The sequence below is a fragment of the Bombus pyrosoma genome, linkage group LG11 (assembly GCF_014825855.1).
Source record: "Bombus pyrosoma isolate SC7728 linkage group LG11, ASM1482585v1, whole genome shotgun sequence".
Classification (NCBI taxonomy): domain Eukaryota; kingdom Metazoa; phylum Arthropoda; class Insecta; order Hymenoptera; family Apidae; genus Bombus; species Bombus pyrosoma.
This window is the reverse complement of record NC_057780.1, coordinates 6,111,142-6,133,830: the sequence shown is the minus strand read 5'-3', so window position 1 is coordinate 6,133,830 and position 22,689 is coordinate 6,111,142. Positions and strand designations below refer to the sequence as shown.

At 27.7% G+C, this 22,689-nt stretch overlaps 6 protein-coding genes across 24 annotated transcripts; 3 read left to right on the top strand and 3 right to left on the bottom strand.

Annotated features, from left to right (window-relative positions):
* Positions 1–618: 618 nt before the first annotated feature.
* Positions 619–2,653, top strand: LOC122572636 (probable RNA-binding protein CG14230). Its single transcript, XM_043737859.1, has 6 exons — positions 619–1,010; positions 1,091–1,285; positions 1,364–1,593; positions 1,696–1,955; positions 2,034–2,240; positions 2,332–2,653. The coding sequence occupies exons 1-6, from the start codon at positions 864–866 to the stop codon at positions 2,484–2,486; spliced, it is 1,194 nt and encodes a 397-aa protein (XP_043593794.1). The 5' UTR covers positions 619–863; the 3' UTR covers positions 2,487–2,653.
* LOC122572631 (farnesyl pyrophosphate synthase) lies at positions 2,478–11,913 on the bottom strand. 3 transcript variants are annotated; one of them, XM_043737829.1, is made up of 7 exons: positions 11,665–11,913; positions 6,234–6,402; positions 5,903–6,043; positions 5,555–5,758; positions 3,510–3,674; positions 3,192–3,404; positions 2,478–3,111 (listed from the first exon to the last, which is right to left on the bottom strand). In XM_043737829.1, exons 1-7 carry the CDS (start codon positions 11,835–11,837, stop codon positions 2,902–2,904), a joined length of 1,275 nt encoding a protein of 424 aa, XP_043593764.1. In that variant the 5' UTR covers positions 11,838–11,913; the 3' UTR covers positions 2,478–2,901. The 3 variants fall into 3 exon arrangements, with proteins under 3 accessions (XP_043593764.1, XP_043593765.1, XP_043593766.1); XM_043737830.1 differs by lacking the exon at positions 11,665–11,913 and adding an exon at positions 7,340–7,450; XM_043737831.1 differs by lacking the exon at positions 11,665–11,913 and adding an exon at positions 7,224–7,361.
* A 1,227-nt stretch (positions 11,914–13,140) lies between these two features.
* On the bottom strand, positions 13,141–14,427 carry LOC122572642. Its single transcript, XM_043737877.1, has 3 exons — positions 14,098–14,427; positions 13,880–13,994; positions 13,141–13,367 (listed from the first exon to the last, which is right to left on the bottom strand). The coding sequence occupies exons 1-3, from the start codon at positions 14,131–14,133 to the stop codon at positions 13,222–13,224; spliced, it is 297 nt and encodes a 98-aa protein (XP_043593812.1). The 5' UTR covers positions 14,134–14,427; the 3' UTR covers positions 13,141–13,221.
* A 252-nt stretch (positions 14,428–14,679) lies between these two features.
* On the top strand, positions 14,680–16,143 carry LOC122572640. 7 transcript variants are annotated; one of them, XM_043737868.1, is made up of 3 exons: positions 14,680–14,816; positions 15,366–15,648; positions 15,799–16,143. In XM_043737868.1, exons 2-3 carry the CDS (start codon positions 15,375–15,377, stop codon positions 16,053–16,055), a joined length of 531 nt encoding a protein of 176 aa, XP_043593803.1. In that variant the 5' UTR covers positions 14,680–14,816; positions 15,366–15,374; the 3' UTR covers positions 16,056–16,143. The 7 variants fall into 7 exon arrangements, with proteins under 7 accessions (XP_043593803.1, XP_043593807.1, XP_043593801.1 ...); XM_043737872.1 differs by lacking the exon at positions 14,680–14,816 and adding an exon at positions 14,872–14,890 and having other exon boundaries at positions 15,412–15,648; XM_043737866.1 differs by lacking the exon at positions 14,680–14,816 and adding an exon at positions 14,902–15,111.
* Positions 16,075–17,201, bottom strand: LOC122572643 (probable protein BRICK1-B). The gene is made up of 3 exons (XM_043737878.1): positions 16,755–17,201; positions 16,273–16,355; positions 16,075–16,178 (listed from the first exon to the last, which is right to left on the bottom strand). The coding sequence occupies exons 1-3, from the start codon at positions 16,873–16,875 to the stop codon at positions 16,152–16,154; spliced, it is 231 nt and encodes a 76-aa protein (XP_043593813.1). The 5' UTR covers positions 16,876–17,201; the 3' UTR covers positions 16,075–16,151.
* LOC122572625 (spermatogenesis-associated protein 20) lies at positions 16,507–22,546 on the top strand. 11 transcript variants are annotated; one of them, XM_043737800.1, is made up of 13 exons: positions 16,507–16,538; positions 18,485–18,652; positions 18,897–19,263; positions 19,333–19,476; positions 19,649–19,738; positions 19,829–20,086; positions 20,179–20,358; positions 20,425–20,634; positions 20,718–20,910; positions 21,008–21,176; positions 21,246–21,454; positions 21,753–21,952; positions 22,043–22,546. In XM_043737800.1, the coding sequence occupies exons 1-13, from the start codon at positions 16,522–16,524 to the stop codon at positions 22,301–22,303; spliced, it is 2,466 nt and encodes an 821-aa protein (XP_043593735.1). In that variant the 5' UTR covers positions 16,507–16,521; the 3' UTR covers positions 22,304–22,546. The 11 variants fall into 11 exon arrangements, with proteins under 11 accessions (XP_043593735.1, XP_043593736.1, XP_043593734.1 ...); XM_043737801.1 differs by having other exon boundaries at positions 18,467–18,652; positions 18,951–19,263; XM_043737799.1 differs by having other exon boundaries at positions 18,467–18,652.
* Positions 22,547–22,689: the final 143 nt, after the last annotated feature.

Below are 22,689 nucleotides of genomic sequence, written 5' to 3'. Positions count from 1 at the left end.
TACTTAATTCGCATTTAATTATTAATTCTTTCACCGAAAATAGAAGAATAACAAATTATTAGGCAATAAAAGGGCAGGAATTCATTGAAATTCATTGATCAAAGTGTTGAAAAAGTTTGTACTATACCTGATTTTAATATGATTCTATCATATACGTATGCGTGGCTAGGGATTAAACGTATTGTACAAGTTCGTACTATCTATTCATAAAATATATATCCTATATATGTACGTAATATTATATCTCGCTATTAATTACCATTTAATATATAATTTTTTAGAAAGACTAAAGTAAATATGTAAAAAAATTCTTAAGAACGTCTACATTATATTCAGTTCATACAGATGAACAGAAGTTATATAGAAGTTTATAAATTATAGGATTCTTTATTTCATTTACAATAATAATTGGTAATTGCACAGTTATATTCAATTATTAAACAATTGATATTTTTCAATATCATAAATCGTAAAATTAATTTCAAATAGTAAAATAATATTTCCCTAAATTTTCGAAAATGTTTTAGTAAAAATCGATTTGCCGAAATCGAATGTCGGGTAGTGAAACTTAACCCCTAATATCCGTGTCCACGTATATGAAATTAGATTGTACATATACTGAACATTGATGTAATACAAAATTTATAAAATTGATTTAATTGTAAACTTACTTAATCATGATTTTGCTGTATTTGTATATAAATAAATAGAATTCAAATATTGCTAAATATATAGCATTTCTTTTATGTGTCTGTTTGCTGTATATATTGTCACATATAAATTTAATAGGTTAAGTTTCTTCAAGTTTAATAAATACTATCACATGTCGCAACTAATTTATCTTAACATATCTAAGGAAAAGAATGGTTATTTTAAAACGCGAAGTTAATGAAGAAATAACGATGGATAAAATTAGTGCATCAGAAAAAAAACGAGTAGAATCATTAAAACATAAGAAGCAAATTTTCAGAGCTAAAGAATTGGCAGTGCAAAATGCACTAAAGAATTTGGTAAACATGTTTAAATCAATTTTCTCCAACATTTTCAGTTTTTATGTCATATTTTCCATATATCGTATTTATTTTTATAGGATAATAATTCAAATAAAAATAAAATAATATTTGATGATAATGATTATATCAATAAAATAGAACAACCTAAAATCGAAGAAAAAGGAAAGAAAAGAAGACTTGATTTGTTTGATGATGATGACTATGATAAAAATGATGATGAGTCGCTTTGGGATGATAGTAAATTTGAAATTAACAAACATTCTACAGGGGAGGTAAGATATTTATATATATTCATATATAAATAAATTTTATAAATATTTAAACCATTGGTATTAATCGATTAATTCTAGTTTCTTAGAAGTAATGTTATTTTGGGGAATGATGAACGGTTTAAACTTGACAAGCGTTTCATAGAGAATGATAGAGAATCGGATAAAGATATTACTAAAGACACAAAAAGTGATGATGAAATTGATTTACAAAAAGAAAAGGAATTACAATTAGATATTTTAGAAAATATTCTAGGAGTTCCAATTAGTTCAAAGAATAAAGATACAAATAAGGATGTAAAATTCCCAAAGTATGAATAAAATAGTTACTTATGTTAATCATAATATTAGAATTATAATAATAATTACTTACATAATTATGTATTTCTATATTATATTATTTAATTCCTTAGGAAAGGAATGATTAGATATGATCCTACAGAAAATGGTCATAAAGAATATGAAATTAATATAGAAAAATCTGAAACAGAAACCAAAAAGGTTAAGAAGAAGAAAAATAAGAATAATACAGATAACTTGATTGAAAATGCACCTGTGGAAGTGTCGAAAGATATATATTTTTCTGTATCAGACTCACTATTAAAAAGCTTGAAAGAAGAAGAGCCATTCAGTTTATTAAAAACATTTGGGAAAGAAACAACTGATGAAAAATGTTAATATTTACATAATACATTAATTAAAAAATTTATTTTATGATATTTATATCATTTATTTTTGTTCATAATTTTAGATGATAGTAGTAATATTTTAAATATGGAACCATTGAAGCCTCCAAAGATTCAATTAGGTTTTGGCTCAAAGAATCCATTTAAATACGATTCTTCTGATGAAGAACATGATAGTAAGGAAGAATATACAAATAAAAAAGAACATACGAATAATGTGATAGTAGACACAAATAAGTTTTTCTTTGATAGTGATGATGTTCGGTTTAGTGGTACGCATTTGATATAAAATATAAATATGTATATAATGAAAAATTAGAAGTAATAATTATTTTTTATATATTCATGTTTAATATATTTTAGAGGCAGAAAATTTTTTTTCGAAAGAACACGTGTCAGAAGATATGTTTAAAGAGCTTAGACAAGAAGTAAAACAAATTGTGCGTTCGAAAATTCGAAAAAATATGAGAAAGAAGCAACCTTGGGGATACAAAAAAAAAGTTAAAAAATCATCTTGAAATATCTTTTATTAATCTTTTAAACATATAAACGAAAATGTTAAGTTCATACAGTTGCTTTCAAATGAAAGAAATGAAACTTGCTAAGAAAATGTATCATATTGTGAAACATTGTATAAAACATATCTCCTGTACCATATAAAATATAAAATATCACACCTTTTTAACTGTGAATTAACATTTCTCTATCATTTGCATTTTCATTAACATTGTGCACTTCAGCAACAATGTATTTTTAGTAAGAAATTATTGTCTCCGTTTATGATTTTATCTTGTTACGACAGAATTTAATCATTAAAGGTAAAGTGTTACTGGTCCTTATTTAATCTCTGTCATAGAGAGAAGAAAATACAAACACATATGTATTTCCTTAAATTATAATAATAATTAATATCTGTCGTTCTTAATCCTATAATTAGTCCCTTCTGCCTATTTTACGACATGTTCTGTTAAGTAACTTTAAAAAGAAATCATGTGGAAGTCCACGAGATATTTGTTGTATATGTGTATGTAGTAAGTTATATGTTTCTTCTTCGTAAATAGCATAAGTATTTGATATACCAAGCTCCCGATAGAGTTGTTTTACACGATTTATTTTTTCTACATCAGGTTGTCCATAGCACTCCTGTAGAGTATTTGTATGTTATTCATATCTTTACTTAAAAAGAGATAATGAATACAAAATATTATTAGTGACATGTATACCTCAAAAATTTTCTTCTGCTCTGGTGTAGCACGTTGTAAAGCTACAACAATAAGCCATGAACATTTTCCCTCTGCTATATCTGTACCAGATTTTCCAATGTCTTCTATACTACCATAACAATCTAAATAATCATCTTTTACTTGAAAAAGATGTCCCATTTCTAACAAAATTGTTTTTGCTTGCCTATACATTTCGGGATCTTTTATACCAACCTGTAAATAATATGTAACTTTAAACATGATCGAAAAATGAAGATAAGATCTAAACTTTCTTTAGACAAATAATGTAGTTATAAGAATTAATAGAATTAAACTTACAAAACGCATAGCAACAGTGGTTGGTAACACAAACGTATAGTAACCTGTTTTATATTTTACAGTAGAATTATATCTATCCATTGTAAATAGATTTAGATTCGCTTTCTTTCCAAAATTTGTTGATAACAAATCTAGACATTGACCTATTTCCGTTTTTAAAGAAACCTGTAAATAATATAACATAGTATAAAAGTTGCTATTTTCTTAATTTGGCAAACAATATTTATTATTTATTTTATTTAGTCCGTGCCTCTCGGCTTTGGACGAACTTTCAGCTTTCTTTACAGCTCTTTATTGCACTAATCGCCTTCTTATCTCTAATCTAACACTAATGCTTATAATCTGTTTACACTTATGTCTACGATTTATTGCAACTTAGCCTACACACTATTGCCACTTTGGTCTTTTTGCCTCCTTGCTGTGCTACCTTCCTGTCCTTCCACCCCNTTCTTGTATTGCTTTTACCCTTCTTTTCTCTATTATCGCTCTCAGGTCCATTAGTCCTTCCCCAGTCCCATTTAATATTTCTTCCATTTCCTTTGCTCCTCCTGTTATTTCACATTCTTTTAGCACATGTCTCAGGTCCTCTTCTTCCCCTCCACATAATCTGCACCTTCTTTCTTCCTCCTCTTTCCAATGTTCTTTCACTTTGGTTTCGTTTCCGCACCTGAATCTGGCTATGATTATTCTGTCCTTCCACTTCATCCTCCCTTCCAAGTACTTTGGCCTCTCCTCTTTGGTTATGTTCCTGTAGTACCTGTTGTACTTTGATTCCCTTATCCTTTTCCTCCTCTCTTCTGTTTCTCTCTTCCTTCTTTCTTCTACTATTTGGTCTCCAGTCCAACTTACTTGCTCCCCTCCTGCTTCCCTTTGTGTCTCTCCGTTTCTCACCTCTTCTAGTTCCTTCTTTCTCTTTCTTGCTCTTTTCCCTTCCTGTCCGTTTCCCCAGTTTCTCTCTCTCTCCTTTATACACTCTTTTACCAGCTCCTTTTCCGATTCTAGAGTTCTTTCCTCGTACCTTACTGCTCTTTTTAACGCTCTTACCTTCATTTCCTCTATCTTGCATTCTTCTGTCAGTATGTAGTTTGGTGTTGTCCTGTCTAAACCTAAGATCCATTTTATGTACCCTCGTTTTACCCTATCCAGCGATTCTTCCATGTTCCAACCCCATACCTCTGCTCCAAACAGCGCCACGCTCTCTACTAGTGCTTCAAACATCTTCATTCTCCTCTCGTAGTCCTGTTTGAATATTCTTTCTCCCATGCTCCATGTTTTCTTCATTGCTATCATCGTTCTCCTTTTCCTGTCCTGTATGTGCCTCTCATCGCTGCCGTTTTTCTGTAGTATGTACCCTAGGTCCACTTCTTATCTCCTCCACTTCTTCTAGCTCTTGCTCTCCCCAACTCCATTTTCTTTGTCTCCTTTTGTTTCTTCTTTTTTCGAATACTACTATTTTCGTCTTTTCTGTGCCTAGCTCCAATTCTGCTTCTTTTAGAAATTTTTTGAATTTCCTTAGCATCTCCTTTAGCTCCTCTTCCTTATCCGCCATCAACACAATATCATCTGCGTACGTCAGTGACCATATCTTTCTTCCTCCTATCGCTATGCCCCCGGCTTGCCCTTTCCTTAGCTCGTCTTCCAGCCCTGCCATGTAGATGTTAAATAATGTCGGGCTCAGCGGGCACCCTTATCTGACTCCCCTCACTGTCCAGAAGGCTTCTGTGTTGCGGTTCTTAACTCTCACCACATTCTTCGTTTCGCTGTACAGTTCTTTAATTCTTTTTGTTAGGTTTCCAATTTGGCAAACAATATTTTTTATAAATAAAATACTAAAAATATTATATTTTATCAAACAATTTTATTGATTTCTGTCAAAGTACAAAACAATAAAATCTATCTATCAAATCTGTAGTGGGTGTTTAGCATAATGGTCGCCATAGCTATTAAGACAATTTAGACAACAGCAAAAATATTCCCAACTAGAGTTAATCGGTACCAAATCGGAATATTTTGTATATTATTGGGTACGAAAAATAATTACTTACGGATAGAAATTGTTCTATGAGATCCAAATAACATTCTTTTGTCTTAAAATGTTTCTTAAGGAGCTGATATATACACATTTCCAGCATTAAAGCGTCGTTAATAGCCGTTAATCCAATGTCATTGTATAAATACCAGCATGGTTGATTTCGTCGCATTTCTGAGTGATCTTGAATATCATCTATCATCAGGAAGAACGCTTGCAACTATAATACAAATATATAATCATATTATATAAATAATTTTTTAAGTCACCGGGCTAAAAAGAAATTAATAAGGTGAATATGCTATGTACTATTGTAAATCCTAAAATAACATAAGCTGGAAACAATAGAACAAGAGTTACAAACCAATTCTATGCACCAGCCTAATATACGAGTTAAACGAAGATTTTCTTCCGTTATTTGATCGGGAGGACTTAATGATTTGTATGCTTCTACAACCGTTAACGCTCTATTCTTCCCTCCAGATGGAACATTGTATTGCAATACCTAGAAATTAAAGAAGAGGAAACAACTTTGTCAATAATATATCATTTTAAATGTAATACGTTTGAGATCAAATATAATTATATAAATTCAGAATACTGAATTGAGACACCCTGTATACGAAGAACTATAGGTATAATGTATCGTTTGTTAATGTGAAAATTTAAGAAAGAGAAAAGAAGAAAAAGAATACCTTCACTAGCCATTTGGTAACATCTGGTACGTCAAGATGACGACTAGCATCCGTGAGATCACGTACGATATCGGGCCATATAGCCATTAATTCACGACTTTCATCCTTAATCGATGTAAATGATGCATTCGAAACCACAGAATATGTTCGTGCATCGACATTGTTGGATCTAAAAGAAGATAAATTTTAATGACATTTTTCTATGTTAGGAATCATAGTGACAACTGAATTTGTTTAAAAAGATACATCGATCTTTTAGTTTTTATGTTATTTTAAAAATTTACAATTTTAGATTCATTCATGACTTAGAAATACATAAGGATTAATCAGAGAAATATTTCACAAATAAATTATCATAATATGATTTCGAGATAAATATTAACAATATAGTAGTCAGCGAAAGTAAAACTTTTATTGCGGATCTAAGAATATCTTCTGTTAAATTATTAAAAACTTAAATAGCAAAAGTACTATTCTTCCCTAATTAGATACATTATTTAAATATATTAGTGTAACTGGTACATTAATATCACACATGGTATAGAATTTAATAATAATGTAACTTATATTTCACTGATTAGAGGGCACTAATGTCTTTGTTTTCTTGTTAAGTTTTGAGTAAACATTTAACAAATTGAAAAGTAGTTTAAAACTTCTCAAAAATCCACCAACACTTGACACTTGTTATCAAGAAAAAGATATCGAAATTGTTCTTTCGTTACGTCTAACCGATACTTCCGGTGAACTAGAACATCAGAACTCTGTACAATAATTTACTAGTTAATAATATTGTAATATAATACAATGAATTAATAATATAATTTATTATATATATGAAATATAATATTATAATATAATGAACTGAAATCAAGCAACAAGTTATCAGTTAGAGTCTTCTCTTTTACAATTTTTATCGGATGAGGTAATCATATACGGTATAACATATCAACCAAAGACGAAAATCATGAACTTATCATTTTTTAAATTTACTTGTAAGCTTTGTGTATTGTCAAACTAGTTAATATAATGTGCAAGGATATTTATTGAAATACTGGTAACTTGCAACTTGTAAGTAAGTTGCGCAAAGGAACACAGACGATAGATACTTTGAGTTCATTTCGTCACGAGAAGTAAGCTTCTGTAAACTACTGTGAAACTAATGCAAAATATGCGGTTGAGTTCCATTACATTCGATATATATACATATATATATATATACATATATACATATATGCAGTCGTTGTGTGTGTGTATATATATATATATGTATGTATACACATACACACAACGACTGCATCCATACTGACGATTTTCAAGCAACTGCTTTGTCATGCAACACGTATTTTACTTATGCAATCTTATTATAATTACAAAAACCTTGTTACAAATGGGCATGTTCATACATATTATATATACATATTGTCAGTTTGGAAGCGACAGTTTTATACAACGCGATTCGCTTTCTGGCGATCGTATCGAATCGCAGGTAGTTGCATCATTTAGCCAACGATTATTTTATACAGCTCGGAGATGGTAAAGTATTTAAGGGATGCTTCTACAAGTTAAAATAATACGAAAATATAGAATAAAGAACATTCGTTTGAGGCTTTATTCATTTATTTATTTATCTAACATCTAAAGATCCCATTAAAGCATCCCTGAAGATCTGCAAACCTCCCTGCACGAACGAATATAGAGCAGCCGAAGCGATAAGAAGTGCAGTGAGTCTCAAACTCAAAGCGACATATGTACAATGGCTTACAAAAGTATTTATACGTATTACCACAGGAACCTTTTATATATGCGTTATATGAACATTTTTTTATTTCATTAACGTATGAATTAAATATGACAACCATAATTCTATTAATCAACCTGAAAATATATGTAGATGACATATGTATCTAGTAGAAAATTAGTAAACAGCATGAATAGCCATCTTAAATATATAATAAGTATTAAAGATGGTCCCCTAAAAATTCAGATTTACTAATATGAATGACTAAATAGATTCCTGACCTTTGCAAAATATATATCTCCAATTGTAATTTTTATATATAATTTTCAGAAATGTTTTAGTTTCAAATTTTACTAATGTAGGTAATAATAACCGAGTTTCATAACAGCACTAATAAAATTTCAGTATTTTGTATAACAAACATAAAATACTACTCCACAAAATTAAAAGATCGCTAAATTTTGACCAAAAAAACCGATCTTTGGACTGTTGCAAACTTGTGAAAAAAAGCATCATACAACAGTATTCCTGAGCTCATTTTAAAAGGTGAAATCTCTACTTTCATATCCTTGAACTGAATTTTTTCAAGAACTCTTTTATGCTATAAAACGGAATGGAAAACTGAAGTTGCTTCTTACTTGTTCAAATGTTACAAATTCAAATGTCTCTATAGAGTTAAATAGTCTTATTTCCAGTTCCTGTTTAGAATGACTTTGTAAAGGGAAGTCACCCCCTTACAACATACTAACTAAAAGGTTAACGTACGATATTTTGTTGCCGTTCTATTGCACTTTAAATGATGTACACTATCGGCTTTGGAATAACTCGCGATACACCTCGAGGTTGATTCATGGTCGCACTTGTAGCGTGTGTGATGTATGCACTTACATATAGATTGCGAAAAAAAAATACGATATTTTATGTAATGAAAGAACTTTGAACATCAACGTAAGAAAAATTGTTATGATTATACTTTCAAATAAATATATACTTTCAAAAAAGTCCATGAAAACCTGCACCTATAACATCTTCTTTGCCTATGCCTTCTTGTTTTTATACTTTTCATTTTACACGCCTTCTGCGTGTATAATATACATATACATGTATAATATGTTTACCACTTCATTTCTTTAAATTACGCACGTACGTTCATAAACTGTAGGAGATATTAATTATCTCCACTCGGAAATTTCATGAGATATTTTTTCATATTCTTCTATGAATTTCTATGAGAAAATAGATGTAATGATTAAACTATGATTTTTCTTACAAAACATCGCAAATTCTTCACAACGAATGTCATAATCTTCTTTGCAACTTGAAATCACTATAACTGCCATAGTCTGAACTGCTCTACATTCATTTATATAGAATCTATCAAGAGAAATCTACCAAATTTTAGGAATACTTCAGTCGATTTTTACATGTTAGTAGCTAATAAATTAAACCATAAAAATTATTTTGTTATTAATTTTTGTCTTATTTTAACTTGTAAAAGCACCCTTTAAATTTTTTATCATGTTTTTGAATTTCCTATTATATGTTGTTGAGCACCCTGTATATGTTATACATATGTACACATATATATATATAATCAGAATTATAATAAGAAACGAGAAAGAGATTCCATTTTTTCTCATTGCAGTGACTTATTAAATAGAGTGAAAATTAAATTTAAAATAAAGCTTCAAGTTAGTAATACAATTTTTATATACTGAACTTTACTGAATTCTTCAATACATATATCATTATAAATTTATATCTACTTTGTGAGACTATTCAATGTAGTATGAGGTATCTCTTTGAAACCGTTAGCATTCATATTAATAGAAACATGATTTTTACATGAGTTACTTCATAGTAAACTCTGAAATGGCATCTTGAGTCAGTCAATTGTTATGTAAATAAAAACATGATTTTCATATGAATTAGTTCTACTTATCTAATAATACACTTATGGTCTACAATATGTCATTACTTGAAGAAAATATTGAACCAGAAGAAATAGGAAGTGATCTTCTAGAGGTATAGTTATATTTGTATTTATTACATTATAATTTCCAAAAAAATAACATTAAAATTCAACCTAATACAAACATTTGAACGTTATAAATATTTTATTATTTCTGACTGAAACTTTTCTATTTATTTTAATAAATTTATAAATATATCTTAAGATTACAAAATCATAAAATATAAAATCTCAGAATGACGAAGAGGAAATGGGTTCGGAAATAAGTAAATCCATTACAGTGATTCTAAAAGCAATAACACACCGTGGAACTCAAACAATAATACAATGTAACCCTAATGAGACCAAAGAGAATTTCATCAATATGATTATTAATACTGAAATATAATTAAATAGTACTGTATAAGTATAGTACAGAATTTATCATTTATAACCAGTTTCAATATTTGTTATGGAATAATAATTTACATATTTAATTTGCATTTACATATTAAAATTAATTTGAAACGTTAAAAGATAAAAGATAATTTGAAAAGATAAAAAATGATATTTCACATATTAATACAGAAATATTTAGTAAGTAAACCTTGAAATAAATTTAATATATTATGATGTAAAAAATATATAATTGCACATTCTTATATTAGATATATTCTGTATTATAAAAAATCATCCAATGAATTTACTTTTAAAAATATAATGACATATCTCATTCTTATATGCATGTCTTATTTTTTGGATTCAAAAAGTAACTTATAGGATGTACATATTTCTTATCAAATTACATATCTCATTTAAATATTGTCTTATCGCAGACTTTATTCAATCATTTAAGTAATAAAATAATACACATAACAGATTTGAATAAATCGTAACATTTATAAGCTAATAATATAATGTTTCAATACCTATTTGAATAAAACAAAAGCTCTAAAAAGTTGTGAATGTTTTGTAATATTTTTATTCTTTAAATATCATACAATGGCACATAATAAGCATAATAGCATAATAAGTTCAACAAAAACCTACTTTTTTAAATGATTTAATTATTTTCTATATTATTTTAATCGTAAGATTTCTCTTATTTTCCAGTTGTATTTGCATAAATCAGAAGTTCTTTCTATAGATATAATAAAGTGGTAAATACAGCTAATTAAGATAACTACTATTGGGAGAATATTGTTTCAGCCGCTTATACAAGATTGCTACCATATCATACCAAAGAACTTATGTTTAACACATATATTTTATCACATGGTAATAAATTAGTATTTTGAAAACTGTTTAAAATATTAAAGCAATTAAGATAACTCTGAAATTGATAAAAATTATTTAACCTCACTTAAATTTATATTTCTGTTTTTATACTTTAACATGAATATTTATCCTTACTAGATATTTAAAGAATTCTTTAATTCAATTAATATTTTAGGGAGAAACGGTAATTACACGTAATAAATACGTGTATATTGTATGTAATAAAATAGAATTTCTAATAAGCTCATTAATATATAAATATTTGTTAGAAAAATGAAGTATGATTATAGTATTTTTACTTACAAAAAAAGAACATTATAATATATAATAATAAATGTATTCAAATATATTAAAATCTGTGTTTCGAAAATACATACTAAAAGCACGTATGATAATTATCATTACATTGTACTTATAATATTATTATGGTAAAATAAAATTAATAAGCAAAAAATTCCGCTTACCTAAAGTATTCCAAAGAGGATATATTTGTATTATAATAAAAGTATCGTATGTTTGATTCGTTATATATCCACCATAAAGGATTGTTTCTTATACTTATTACGTTAACAAAATTTTGTGAAATATTACGCTTAAACAATGACAGAGCGATATGTTTCGGTATAATAGAAAACATTTTTACTATATCTGTATATATGTCTTTACCGTAACCTCGATTTACAAAACAGTAAAAGATAATTAAAGCACTTGAGTATATAAAATTTTGTTTCTTATATATATGTTTGTATGTATAAACATAGACTATGTACGGTAAGAATATATAACCGTAAAAATAATATATTGTACATAAAGGCAATTTAAGGAATTCTTATTTCAAAAAGGCATCAGAGGAAGATTAAAATTATGGATTGTACGTTCGACGTAAATAAAATATATTTCTGCATAGCTGAAAATATATATAAAATATAATAATATGTATTGCGCAATGTAATAAAAATCGTTACGTATTTATACATGCTTGTTACTTTGAATTTAAATTGCGATAATTATATAGTATGTTTAAAGATGGCAACATAGTATAATACATATCTATTTTAATATTGTCATTATAATACATATCTATTTTAATATTGTCGTTATAATACATATCTATTTTAATATTGCCTTTATAAAAATTATATTTTTCTATAATATTAAAAGATCTGTAATAGAGAAGGGTATTTGAAATCGTATCTCCTATATTTAACCTTTAAACAATTTAACTTATTTATCTGAGGGTATACCTGAAACATGTTTCGCACCAGAAAAAAGATTAAGTTATATAAGATATAAATCTCTCTCTCTATATATGAAAAATTTACTAATTTTAAATAATAATAATTACCAAATTATAAATAATTTATAACAACATGTTTTAAACTGAGGTGTACACGACTTGAAGTTCATACAATTTGTAATTGCATGTGTATATAATTTATTTTATTGTATACGATTTATTTGGAAATAAAACTCTGTATGGAGGAATGTCATCTTATATTTTTAATTTAATTTTTTCACATATAATTATGATACACATATTACAAATGTCTTTTCGTTATGTTAAACCTGTACTCATAATTTGAGAAAATTGGAAATTTCACACAGATTTATGTAATTAACAAGATTACTTTATTGTCATTTATTAGTTTTTACTTTAAATAAAGTTGTATATTTTTTTTAAATATAAAATAATTTTTTTTTTTCATAGAAATAGTGCATATAATTGCTTAAAGTGGTTTAAACAATCAAAATAAATGAAATATAATCTTTTATAAATATATTTTACTTTATGTTATTACAATACTATACATATACATATACGTATACATATGCATATACATATCCATATACATATACATATACATATATATATATGTATAATTATTCTTTGTTTAACTTTATCTATTTGTTTCCATAAAAAAATTCGAAATTTTACAATATTCCTTTTTAAATATTATTTATTTACTATACTTTGTTAGTTGCTACAAAATTTTCTACGAAGACAAACGTGATCATAAAAACTATTTATTGAAAGGTATTCTATTAGAAGGAGCTGGTAATCTATACTTTGCTAATTCCACTTCTGCTTCTCCGAAAGTGTTTATATGATAACAAAAATACTCTGGATTTTTGTATTCTTTATCTTTAGCAGCACGAGGTCCAACAGCTGAAAAGTAAAATTTAAAAACTATATAATATGAATAAAAATACTGAAAATATAACTAATTCTTTATGTAAAACCTATAAAAATTATTAGTCATCTTAAAAGTACTTTTACACCTATATGAATTTATAAATATTTAAGGAGAAATTAAATAGCTTAAATCTCAGATCTGATTTTTAATATTTCAACAAATTTTTCTTATATTTTGTATTTCACATAATATATTTGCATTTACTGAGACACTAATCTACTAATTTCATTTATATCTTTGGGTGACTAAACTTTTTGCAAAATGATATTTATTCACTGAATTATCCAATGTGTTGAATTTTTTACTTTTTTTTCATTTAAAGATTATTTAAAGGAAAAAATCTTATACTTCAAGAGCATAAAGAAAAACTCTCACGTTACTTTATATTATAATAATTATTAAATGTAATGATTATAATAATTTATAATAATAATTTTATTTTATTAATTATAATAACATATATTATTAAATATATCTGTCTTACGTGTATTTGGAATTTTACAACATTTCTCACTGAGTCCTGCAACATTTGGGTTAATCTTCGATTTACTACTCTTTGCTTTTGAGCTTAAATACCTTAATAATATTAAATTCTGTTTCTGAAATAATTAGTACCATTTAATGATTTGTTGATTGAACGCAAATAACTAAAATGTCTTTTTTTTATAATAGGTTACATTTTGAGAAAATTTAGCACTATACCTGTTTTAACAAGTAGTTAAAATTTAAACGTAACATTTTCTTCTAATGATATTAATAATTTTTCTGTATCTTTTTGACAAATAAAAATCCTTTATATTTATATAACGACGTATTGAAACTAAAATGCGTCAACGTTCACTACCGTTAGTAACATCGCCATATTCAATTATATGTGCACAATTGCTAAAAATAAGTTGTATTTGCTTTTAAGGATACTATTAAATTATAAACATATTTCACGTAAAAATATTTCGAATGTTTCTATTTTAAGTTGATTTTATCTGATACATATGTCAAATGATAACGTAGTTTGAACGTGTTTTGTACATGCTACGATATTGTCTACTGACAATAGTTCTATTTACAAAAACTAATTTGCGTTGTATCTTTACGTGGTCATTCAGAAATTTGGGGAATTTCAGGCTGATTTGTTATGCGTGCAGTGTAAAAGCATTCTGCTCGTGTTCGTGAAATTTGAAATTGGACAATTCAGCCATTTAGGTCATTTAAAAATGAGCAGAAAGTGTTACACATCCTATTAAGTAACCAGTAATAATTCTGTCATTTAATCAATAAATCTCTTATCAAATTCCCTTTGTTCGTTGCCTCGGCTATCCAACTGTACAATTAATTTTTACCGCCTTAAAATTTACACTACGAGGAGCCACTTAACAGAGCGCATATTGTAAAGATAGTTTTACACGTGTAACGGTATTAGGGTATGTATTTCAATCAAATTCATGCGGTAGTGTCACAGTTTTGCGGAGGAAATACAAAATTCTTTTCATTTGAAGTATCGTCTCTTTGATATATTAAAAAATTTGCCAGAATTAAACGTAGTTTTAGTTTTTTATTTAACTTAAGGAGAATTAAACATAACTAATTAAATAACGTAGCTGTAGCTGCAAATCTATTATAAAAGTTCTTCATGCACGTAATGGAGAAATAGGAAGAGATATAGCTTGTCTCATATAGCCAGTCAAAGGCGACACTGAAATACAATAACGTGTACAGGTGTCAAATTTTGCTTGTTACAACAATTAATATTATATTGTGGTATATTTATACTTTCTATTTCTAATTTTTCATCAGAGAATCTTTACTTGTAATACTTGAAAACATTTGTGCACATTTGTATATCAAAAGCAATAATTTGCAAATCAGTGATTCGATTTAAGGTGTATTATTAAATAAAATCTAACAATTTGTCTTTATAATTTGTCTAAGATTATATGAATTGAATGTAGAACAAAATAATTTCATTTTAGCATTATACAATGTTATACAAACGTTTTTCCAATCTGCGTGCTGCAGAGGGTGAAAATCCAATTTCTGTACTTGTGCGAAGAATGGAAGTACCCTTGGTAGGAGGCATTGGTCTTGGAATAGCACTTCATGCTTCAAAAGGTGTATTTGACACCCCTGCTCTATTTGGAAGGATTGCATATACTACACTACCTATATGTGGTATAGGTTTTTACTATCTTGCTGGCACTTATATAACAGAACGTGTAAGGGGAAAAGATACTACATGTAATCATGTAATAGGAGGTGAGGAAAGTTTTTTTCTATAATACGTTACTACTAAATGATATTATTTTAGGTGATTGTTTTATAACTTATAACATGTAATAAAAATAATGTAAAAATCCTTATTTATTAATGGTAGATAATATTTTAAAATAGAAATATTTTTTGCAGCATATTGTACTTTTCCAGTGCTCCGAAAATTTATGTCTTTGTCTGCTACTATGGCAATACTATTTCTTATTAGTTTACCTATATATGCAGTGGCATATGATTTGAAAGAACCTCGCTATCGAAGACCTCGTCTGGGTTTTTCAGATCCTGGAATACAAGCGACAAGTTATGACCTCAATATGTGGTTAAAACAGAAGCCATCAGAAATCTATGTTAAGCGCGATTCATATGATCTATTCTCACTTCCTTCCAAGTAAAGCAATTATAAACTAAATATTACATGTAGTGACGTTTATTGTATATTTAGTCATATATAATTTCAATAAATACAAAAATCTTAAACTATGATTAATTTAAGTTAATGTTTCCCCTTTTGTAACCTGGAAAATAATAATTGTAGAAAATATAATGCATGTCATATATTTTTCATAATGTGCAAATCATAATTGATCCAAATTATAAATGTTAACTTACACATGCTTCCAGATATTCGATTCTCCTTTCTAGAGTTGTAAGTTTTTCGTTGAGAACAGCTATTCTTGATCTGCAAGACATATCTAACACAATAAAGTTAATTGACTGTCAGTAATAAAGTAATTTTCATACAATGTTAATTTTATTTAAAGTGTTTTTGTGGATTTTAGTAATGAGAAATCAAGAAAATGATAAAAGAGGAAGCAATAAGGTTATGAAAAGATTCATGTAAATCAGGATTGTCAAAACATGTACCTACACTCTATGTAAGTAAGAAAACAATTTAGTTAGAGATATATCCAAATGCAATTGCTTGATAAAATCAATGGTTTTTAGTTTAGAAGTACAAAACAAATGATTTCTTTGATCACAATATAAAATAGTTTATGATTTTCTACAAAATATTTTTGTAAAATATTCCACTATGAAAGTAGTAAAGTCTGTATTTATATATATTATTCAATAACGTTTTAAATAATTACCAAAGGAATTGAGAAAGTCAGTTATCTTTTTGATGCTACCAGTTATAACTTCGATGTATTCTCGATTTGCCCAGTCTTGTTGAATCTGTTTTTGGATAGCCTCTCGATGTACGGCAGCCATATTTGAAGTATCGTGATGTTTGAAGAAATTAATTAATGTTATCTGATATTACATTATACGTTCGTTATAGACTTAAATAATGAACAGTAGTCATTACATTTTTCATAGTCAAGATATTTAGATACATTTATGTATACATATGTAATTAACGCAAAACGCGCTTTTTACTGATTTACCATAAGTGAATGAAATAATGAACCAATATGTATACATACATCTTCAGATAATATATATAAACGTATTTTTTAACAAATTCATTCAATTACATTTATATTTTTTTAAAGAAAAGTTCCGAAGTTTTAATAATATTTTTCTAAAAATTCATTACAAATTTAGATTAATCTAGATTAATTTAGCTTACTCTAGTTTAGTCAAGTTTAATGCATTCCTTCTGATTACAATGTCATTCATTACAAATAACTAAGTAGAATTGTAAATATTAGATATATTCGAATATATAAAAAAAAGTCCCTAGATTTAAGTCATATATCAATAATAAACTACACAATTTTGCTTAAATAATTGAATATTTTGGATTTAACGCTTAAACGTGATTTAAAGTTACAGCAGTATATATATATATATCTGATATATATATCAGAGAGAAAGTTTTCTTTCTGCACGTACATAATCCTAGATAATTTATTTTTATATTTTCTATATGTTCGTTTTTCTTGCGTTTGTTATCTGAAACTTTAATTGTAACTTTTATGTACGATATTTGAATATTAATTTATAAAATAATATTCCATCATTTTTTCTTGTGGTATAAGAATATAGCTACATCGTTTATTTGTAAGTAAATATCGTATATAAAAAATTATCTGTTATTTCCGTAAATGTATCTGTTTATAGTAATAATAGCAAAAAATATTTCGCACATATTTCATAATTTTATATTGCAGTATTTTTTATTATTATTCGAATCAAATGTTTAAGCTACGAAATTAATATATTTTGAGCTATTTTGAGCTAATTATATTAAGCTAAGAAATAAATATATTTTCTAGTTAATAGTATATATTTTATTACAGTAATAATAATATTTTCTTTTCGGATATGTACAGTTTATAGTACCAGATATATAGCACTTTAGTAGTAATTCGCCATTTTTCGCATTTATATGTACTGCGATGGTGGACTTTGCAGTAAGGGAATACAGTTAACAATTTGTGTAAATATTTTTATGGTATAAACTAAATAAGTAGCTTCTAATCTTAATTATGTTAGTTACCTTAGTTACCTTACCTAAGTTGAAATTAAATAATTTTTGATGATAAATGAAGTAATTAAAATTTTGTGAGATTCCAATTCTGTTGAAGAAAATGTAGCTATTCATGTATAAATATAACAAGTATAAGAAAAAATTGATGCAAAGTTTCTATTATTTGAAAATAGAATCGAAAAGTTCACAATATGTTTAAGTGTTAAAAATCTTTTGTAATTTAATTAAATTAAACAAATAATGTTGATAGATTAATAGTGAAATTAATTGGATTTATATTTTATGATGTCAAAATGGATGCTTAATATTTTATTATATATTTTACATATAGAAATTTACAGAATTTATTTTTATATTTATTTTCAGAACTTTATTTTTTGTTAGGTACATATTTTATGTAAGGAGTGTTATGACTTTGGGAAGATATTGTCTTTTGTCAATAGTTGACTATACGTCTTTGTTATCTAAAAAGTGGTGGATTCAGAATCTTGGAATAAGATCATATTTATCTCAACGTAGTTTCATGTCTCTAACTATACGACGATTAAACAGGTAGAACGCTCAAACATACATTCATGTAATATTTGTAACAACCTTCCAATCAATAGAAGTATATTAAAACGATGTCAATGAAAATAAGTAGTGTTTTGTTCATTAATTTATATCACAATTATTTACATATCCCCGTTTATTCTTTTATTTTAAATCTTTCATTTGTAATTTTTATATGTTTTATAAATATATGCATCAAAGTCAAATATATTGATAATCCACTTTTTAATTTTAAGTTTTATAGAATAAACCAAAGATCACTGACATTTTTATTATTTGCAAATATGGTACCAACCAGTAATTCAGGAAATATGCAGATACAAAAAAAGAATCGTTTGAGTTTAGAAAAGTCACCATATTTACTACAGCATGCTACTAATCCAGTTGATTGGTACCCATGGTGTGACGAAGCATTGGAAAAAGCAAGTAAAGAGAACAAGTGTATCTTTTTATCTGTTGGCTATTCTACGTGTCACTGGTGTCATGTTATGGAAAAAGAATCTTTTACAAATAAAGAAATTGCTGAAATAATGAATAAGTATTTCATTAATATAAAAGTAGACAAGGAAGAGAGACCAGATATTGATAGGATATACATGGCTTTTATACAAGCAAGTAAATGTGATTACATTGTATTTTAAACAAATATGATATAGATTAAAAACTATCGTTTCACATAGGCAACAAGTGGTCATGGTGGATGGCCGATGAGTGTCTTTCTTACCGCTGATTTAAAACCTATAGTTGGAGGGACTTATTTTCCTCCAGAAGATACATTTAGACAAACAGGATTTAAGACAATTTTACTCAGTGTTGCCCAAAAGGTATAAATATCTTTAGTTTTTAAGAATTATTTGATATAGTATAAATACATAGCGCTTAATAAACAAATCATATTCCGTTCAAGTGAATTTAAGACATTATAAATCATTACATGTTATAGTTAGATTAATACATTATATCAATATCAGTTTCTTTATATTTCGTATTTTTTAGTGGAATCAATCCAGAAGTAAACTTACAGAGATTGGATCTACCAATCTTGAAACTTTACAAAGTATTTCTAAAATTCCAAGTTCACTTAAGGTAAATTAATAAATAATAAATTGTTGTAAAAATTTAAGCTATTTCATAAAAGAATTGTGATTATTAATGAATAATGATTTCTTTACATAGGTAAATGGTATACCTTCATTGGAATGTAGTAAAATTTGTATTCAGCAACTTGTAAATGAATTTGAACCCAAATTTGGTGGGTTTGGCTCTACGTATAATATGCAATCACCAAAATTTCCACAGCCAGTAAATTTTAACTTTTTATTTCATATGTATGCACGTCAACCCAATGTGGAGTCTGTACGACCTTGCTTGTATATGTCTGTGTATACTTTAAAAAAAATGTCATTTGGTGGTATTCATGATCATGTAGGTCAGGTAAGAATTTTAATCCTAATTAGCTATTAAACAAAATATTCACGATGCTAGCTCCAAAATAGTTTGTAATAATGTTTACTATTTTTAAATAGGGTTTTTCTAGATATGCTACAGATGGTGAGTGGCACGTTCCACATTTTGAAAAAATGTTATACGATCAGGGTCAGTTAATGAAATCATATGCAGATGCATATCTTGTAACTAAAGATAATTTTTTCGCCGAAATTGTTGATGATATCGCTACATATGTAATAAGAGATCTTCGTCACAAGGTATTATATTTGCTCTGTTTTCAGAATTATATGTACATTAATATTTATCTATTTTATGTTTTTTAGGAAGGTGGGTTTTATAGTGCTGAAGATGCAGATTCTTATCCTACGCACGATACAGATACGAAAAAGGAAGGTGCTTTTTATGTGTGGTCTGCTGTGGAAATTAAATCAATTCTAAATAAAGAAGTTTCTGATAAAAATCATGTTAAACTTTCGGATATTTTTTGTCGCCATTTCAACGTAAACGAATCAGGAAATGTAAAATCGCATCAAGTATGCTATATACTTTTTCTTACTTCTAATATTAGTTCCTATTCTATGTCTAAATATATAATTGATAACCTGTTACTTATCAGGATCCACACGGAGAGATACGAGAAAAAAATGTATTAATAACATACAATGAAATTGAAGAAACTGCTAGATATTTCAATCTTCCAGTTGAAGAAACTAAAATGTATTTAAAAGAAGCATGTTCCATGTTATACAAAGTTAGATCTGCAAGGCCGCGGCCTCATTTAGACGATAAGATCATTACAGCATGGAATGGTAAAGAGTTATGAACAATATATTTTCTACATATACTTTACGCTAATATATATATATAGTTTTTTAACTGCTAAATTAATAAGCAACCTGGATTTAGGTCTTATGATAAGTGGTTTAGCTTTTGGGGGAGCGGCAGTAAATAATAAACAATACATTGAGCGCGCGGCAGATGCCGCAAAATTTATTAAAGAATATCTTTTCGATGAAACCAAGAATATATTACTTCATAGTTGTTACCGTGACGAAAAAGACATGATTACACAAATGTACGTATATTATTGCTATTAAATTACGCGGCGTATCATAATGTACATTTTAATATTTATTATTTTTAGGACTACGCCTATACCTGGATTTTTGGACGATTATGCGTTTGTTATAAAAGGGTTGTTGGATTTATACGAATCTGATTTAAACGAGGAGTGGCTGGAATTTGCTGAGAAATTGCAACATCTTCAAGATCAATATTTTTGGGATGTAAAAAGTGGAGGATATTTCTTAACAACAGCGAGCGATCCAAGTATAATTCTCAGGCTTAAAGAAGGTATATTTAAGTATTTTCAAGATAATCTTAGTTTAGCAATTAAAGTTTTCATGATTTTATATGATACGTCTGATAGTTGCGATTGCGTTCAGCTATGAAATCAAAGAAACCAACATTCTGCAGTATAGCTGAAAGTAATTCAAATATTTATAGCAGCGCCTGCTCAATATTTCATTACGTCCTGTCGTTAAGTTCATCAGGCTGTGATAGTTGCGTTTATGATTTTAGTATTAGATCGTAACACGAATGGAAGAGAAAGATCAGATATGTATTTGAAGATTTATAATTTTACATATAGCTTATGACGGAGCGGAACCATCCGGTAACTCGATTGCCGCTGAAAATTTGCTGAGGTTGGCAGATTACTTAGGTTGTGACGAATTCAAGGATAAAGCTGCTCGTCTGTTCGGAGCATTCAGATCTTTGCTGATGCAGAGACCTGTTGCGGTTCCACAACTAACATCAGCACTCGTACGCTACCATGATGATGCAGCGCAAGTGCGTGCAAACTTATATGCATCGAGCATATTCAATTTTCAAAAACTTGATGAGCTTTTGAAATGATTGTATGTATATGTCGTGTTTTAGATTTATGTGGTTGGAAAACGAGGTGCCAAGGATACCGATGAGCTACTTCGCGTTATATATAAACGTTTGATACCCAACAGGATTCTTCTCTTAATTGATCCCGATGAAACGAACAGCGTGTTATTGCGTAAAAACCAACATCTCAGAAATATGAAATCTATGAATAATCGAGCAACTGTATATGTATGTAAACATCGCACGTGTTCGTTGCCTGTTACGAGTCCTGAACAATTAGCAACATTGCTAGATCAACAGAAATAAGATCCTTACTGATTAGTAACTAAGTTTACTGAAAAAAAAACCGATTCTATATTGTTTTCGATGGTGAGAGTAGAGAAACAGCAAAATAATAAAATTTAACGAATCTCAAGTCACATGTATGTACTGTATCATAATTTGCAGCAGCATCAATCTAATTTGTTATATTATTAAGAATGACGCTTGTTGGACATGCTTGTACTTATAAATGTTTTTCCTTTTAATAAAATAAATGTGTACAAATAATTGCGCACCACTCATTTTTAATTTCTACACCCAACGGCATAATATAGTAATGATAAATATATCATATTTACATATTTAATTAAACCATAATCATTTTACAAATGGAGACAGCGTCCGTTTTCGTATATCGGTTCTTGATTACT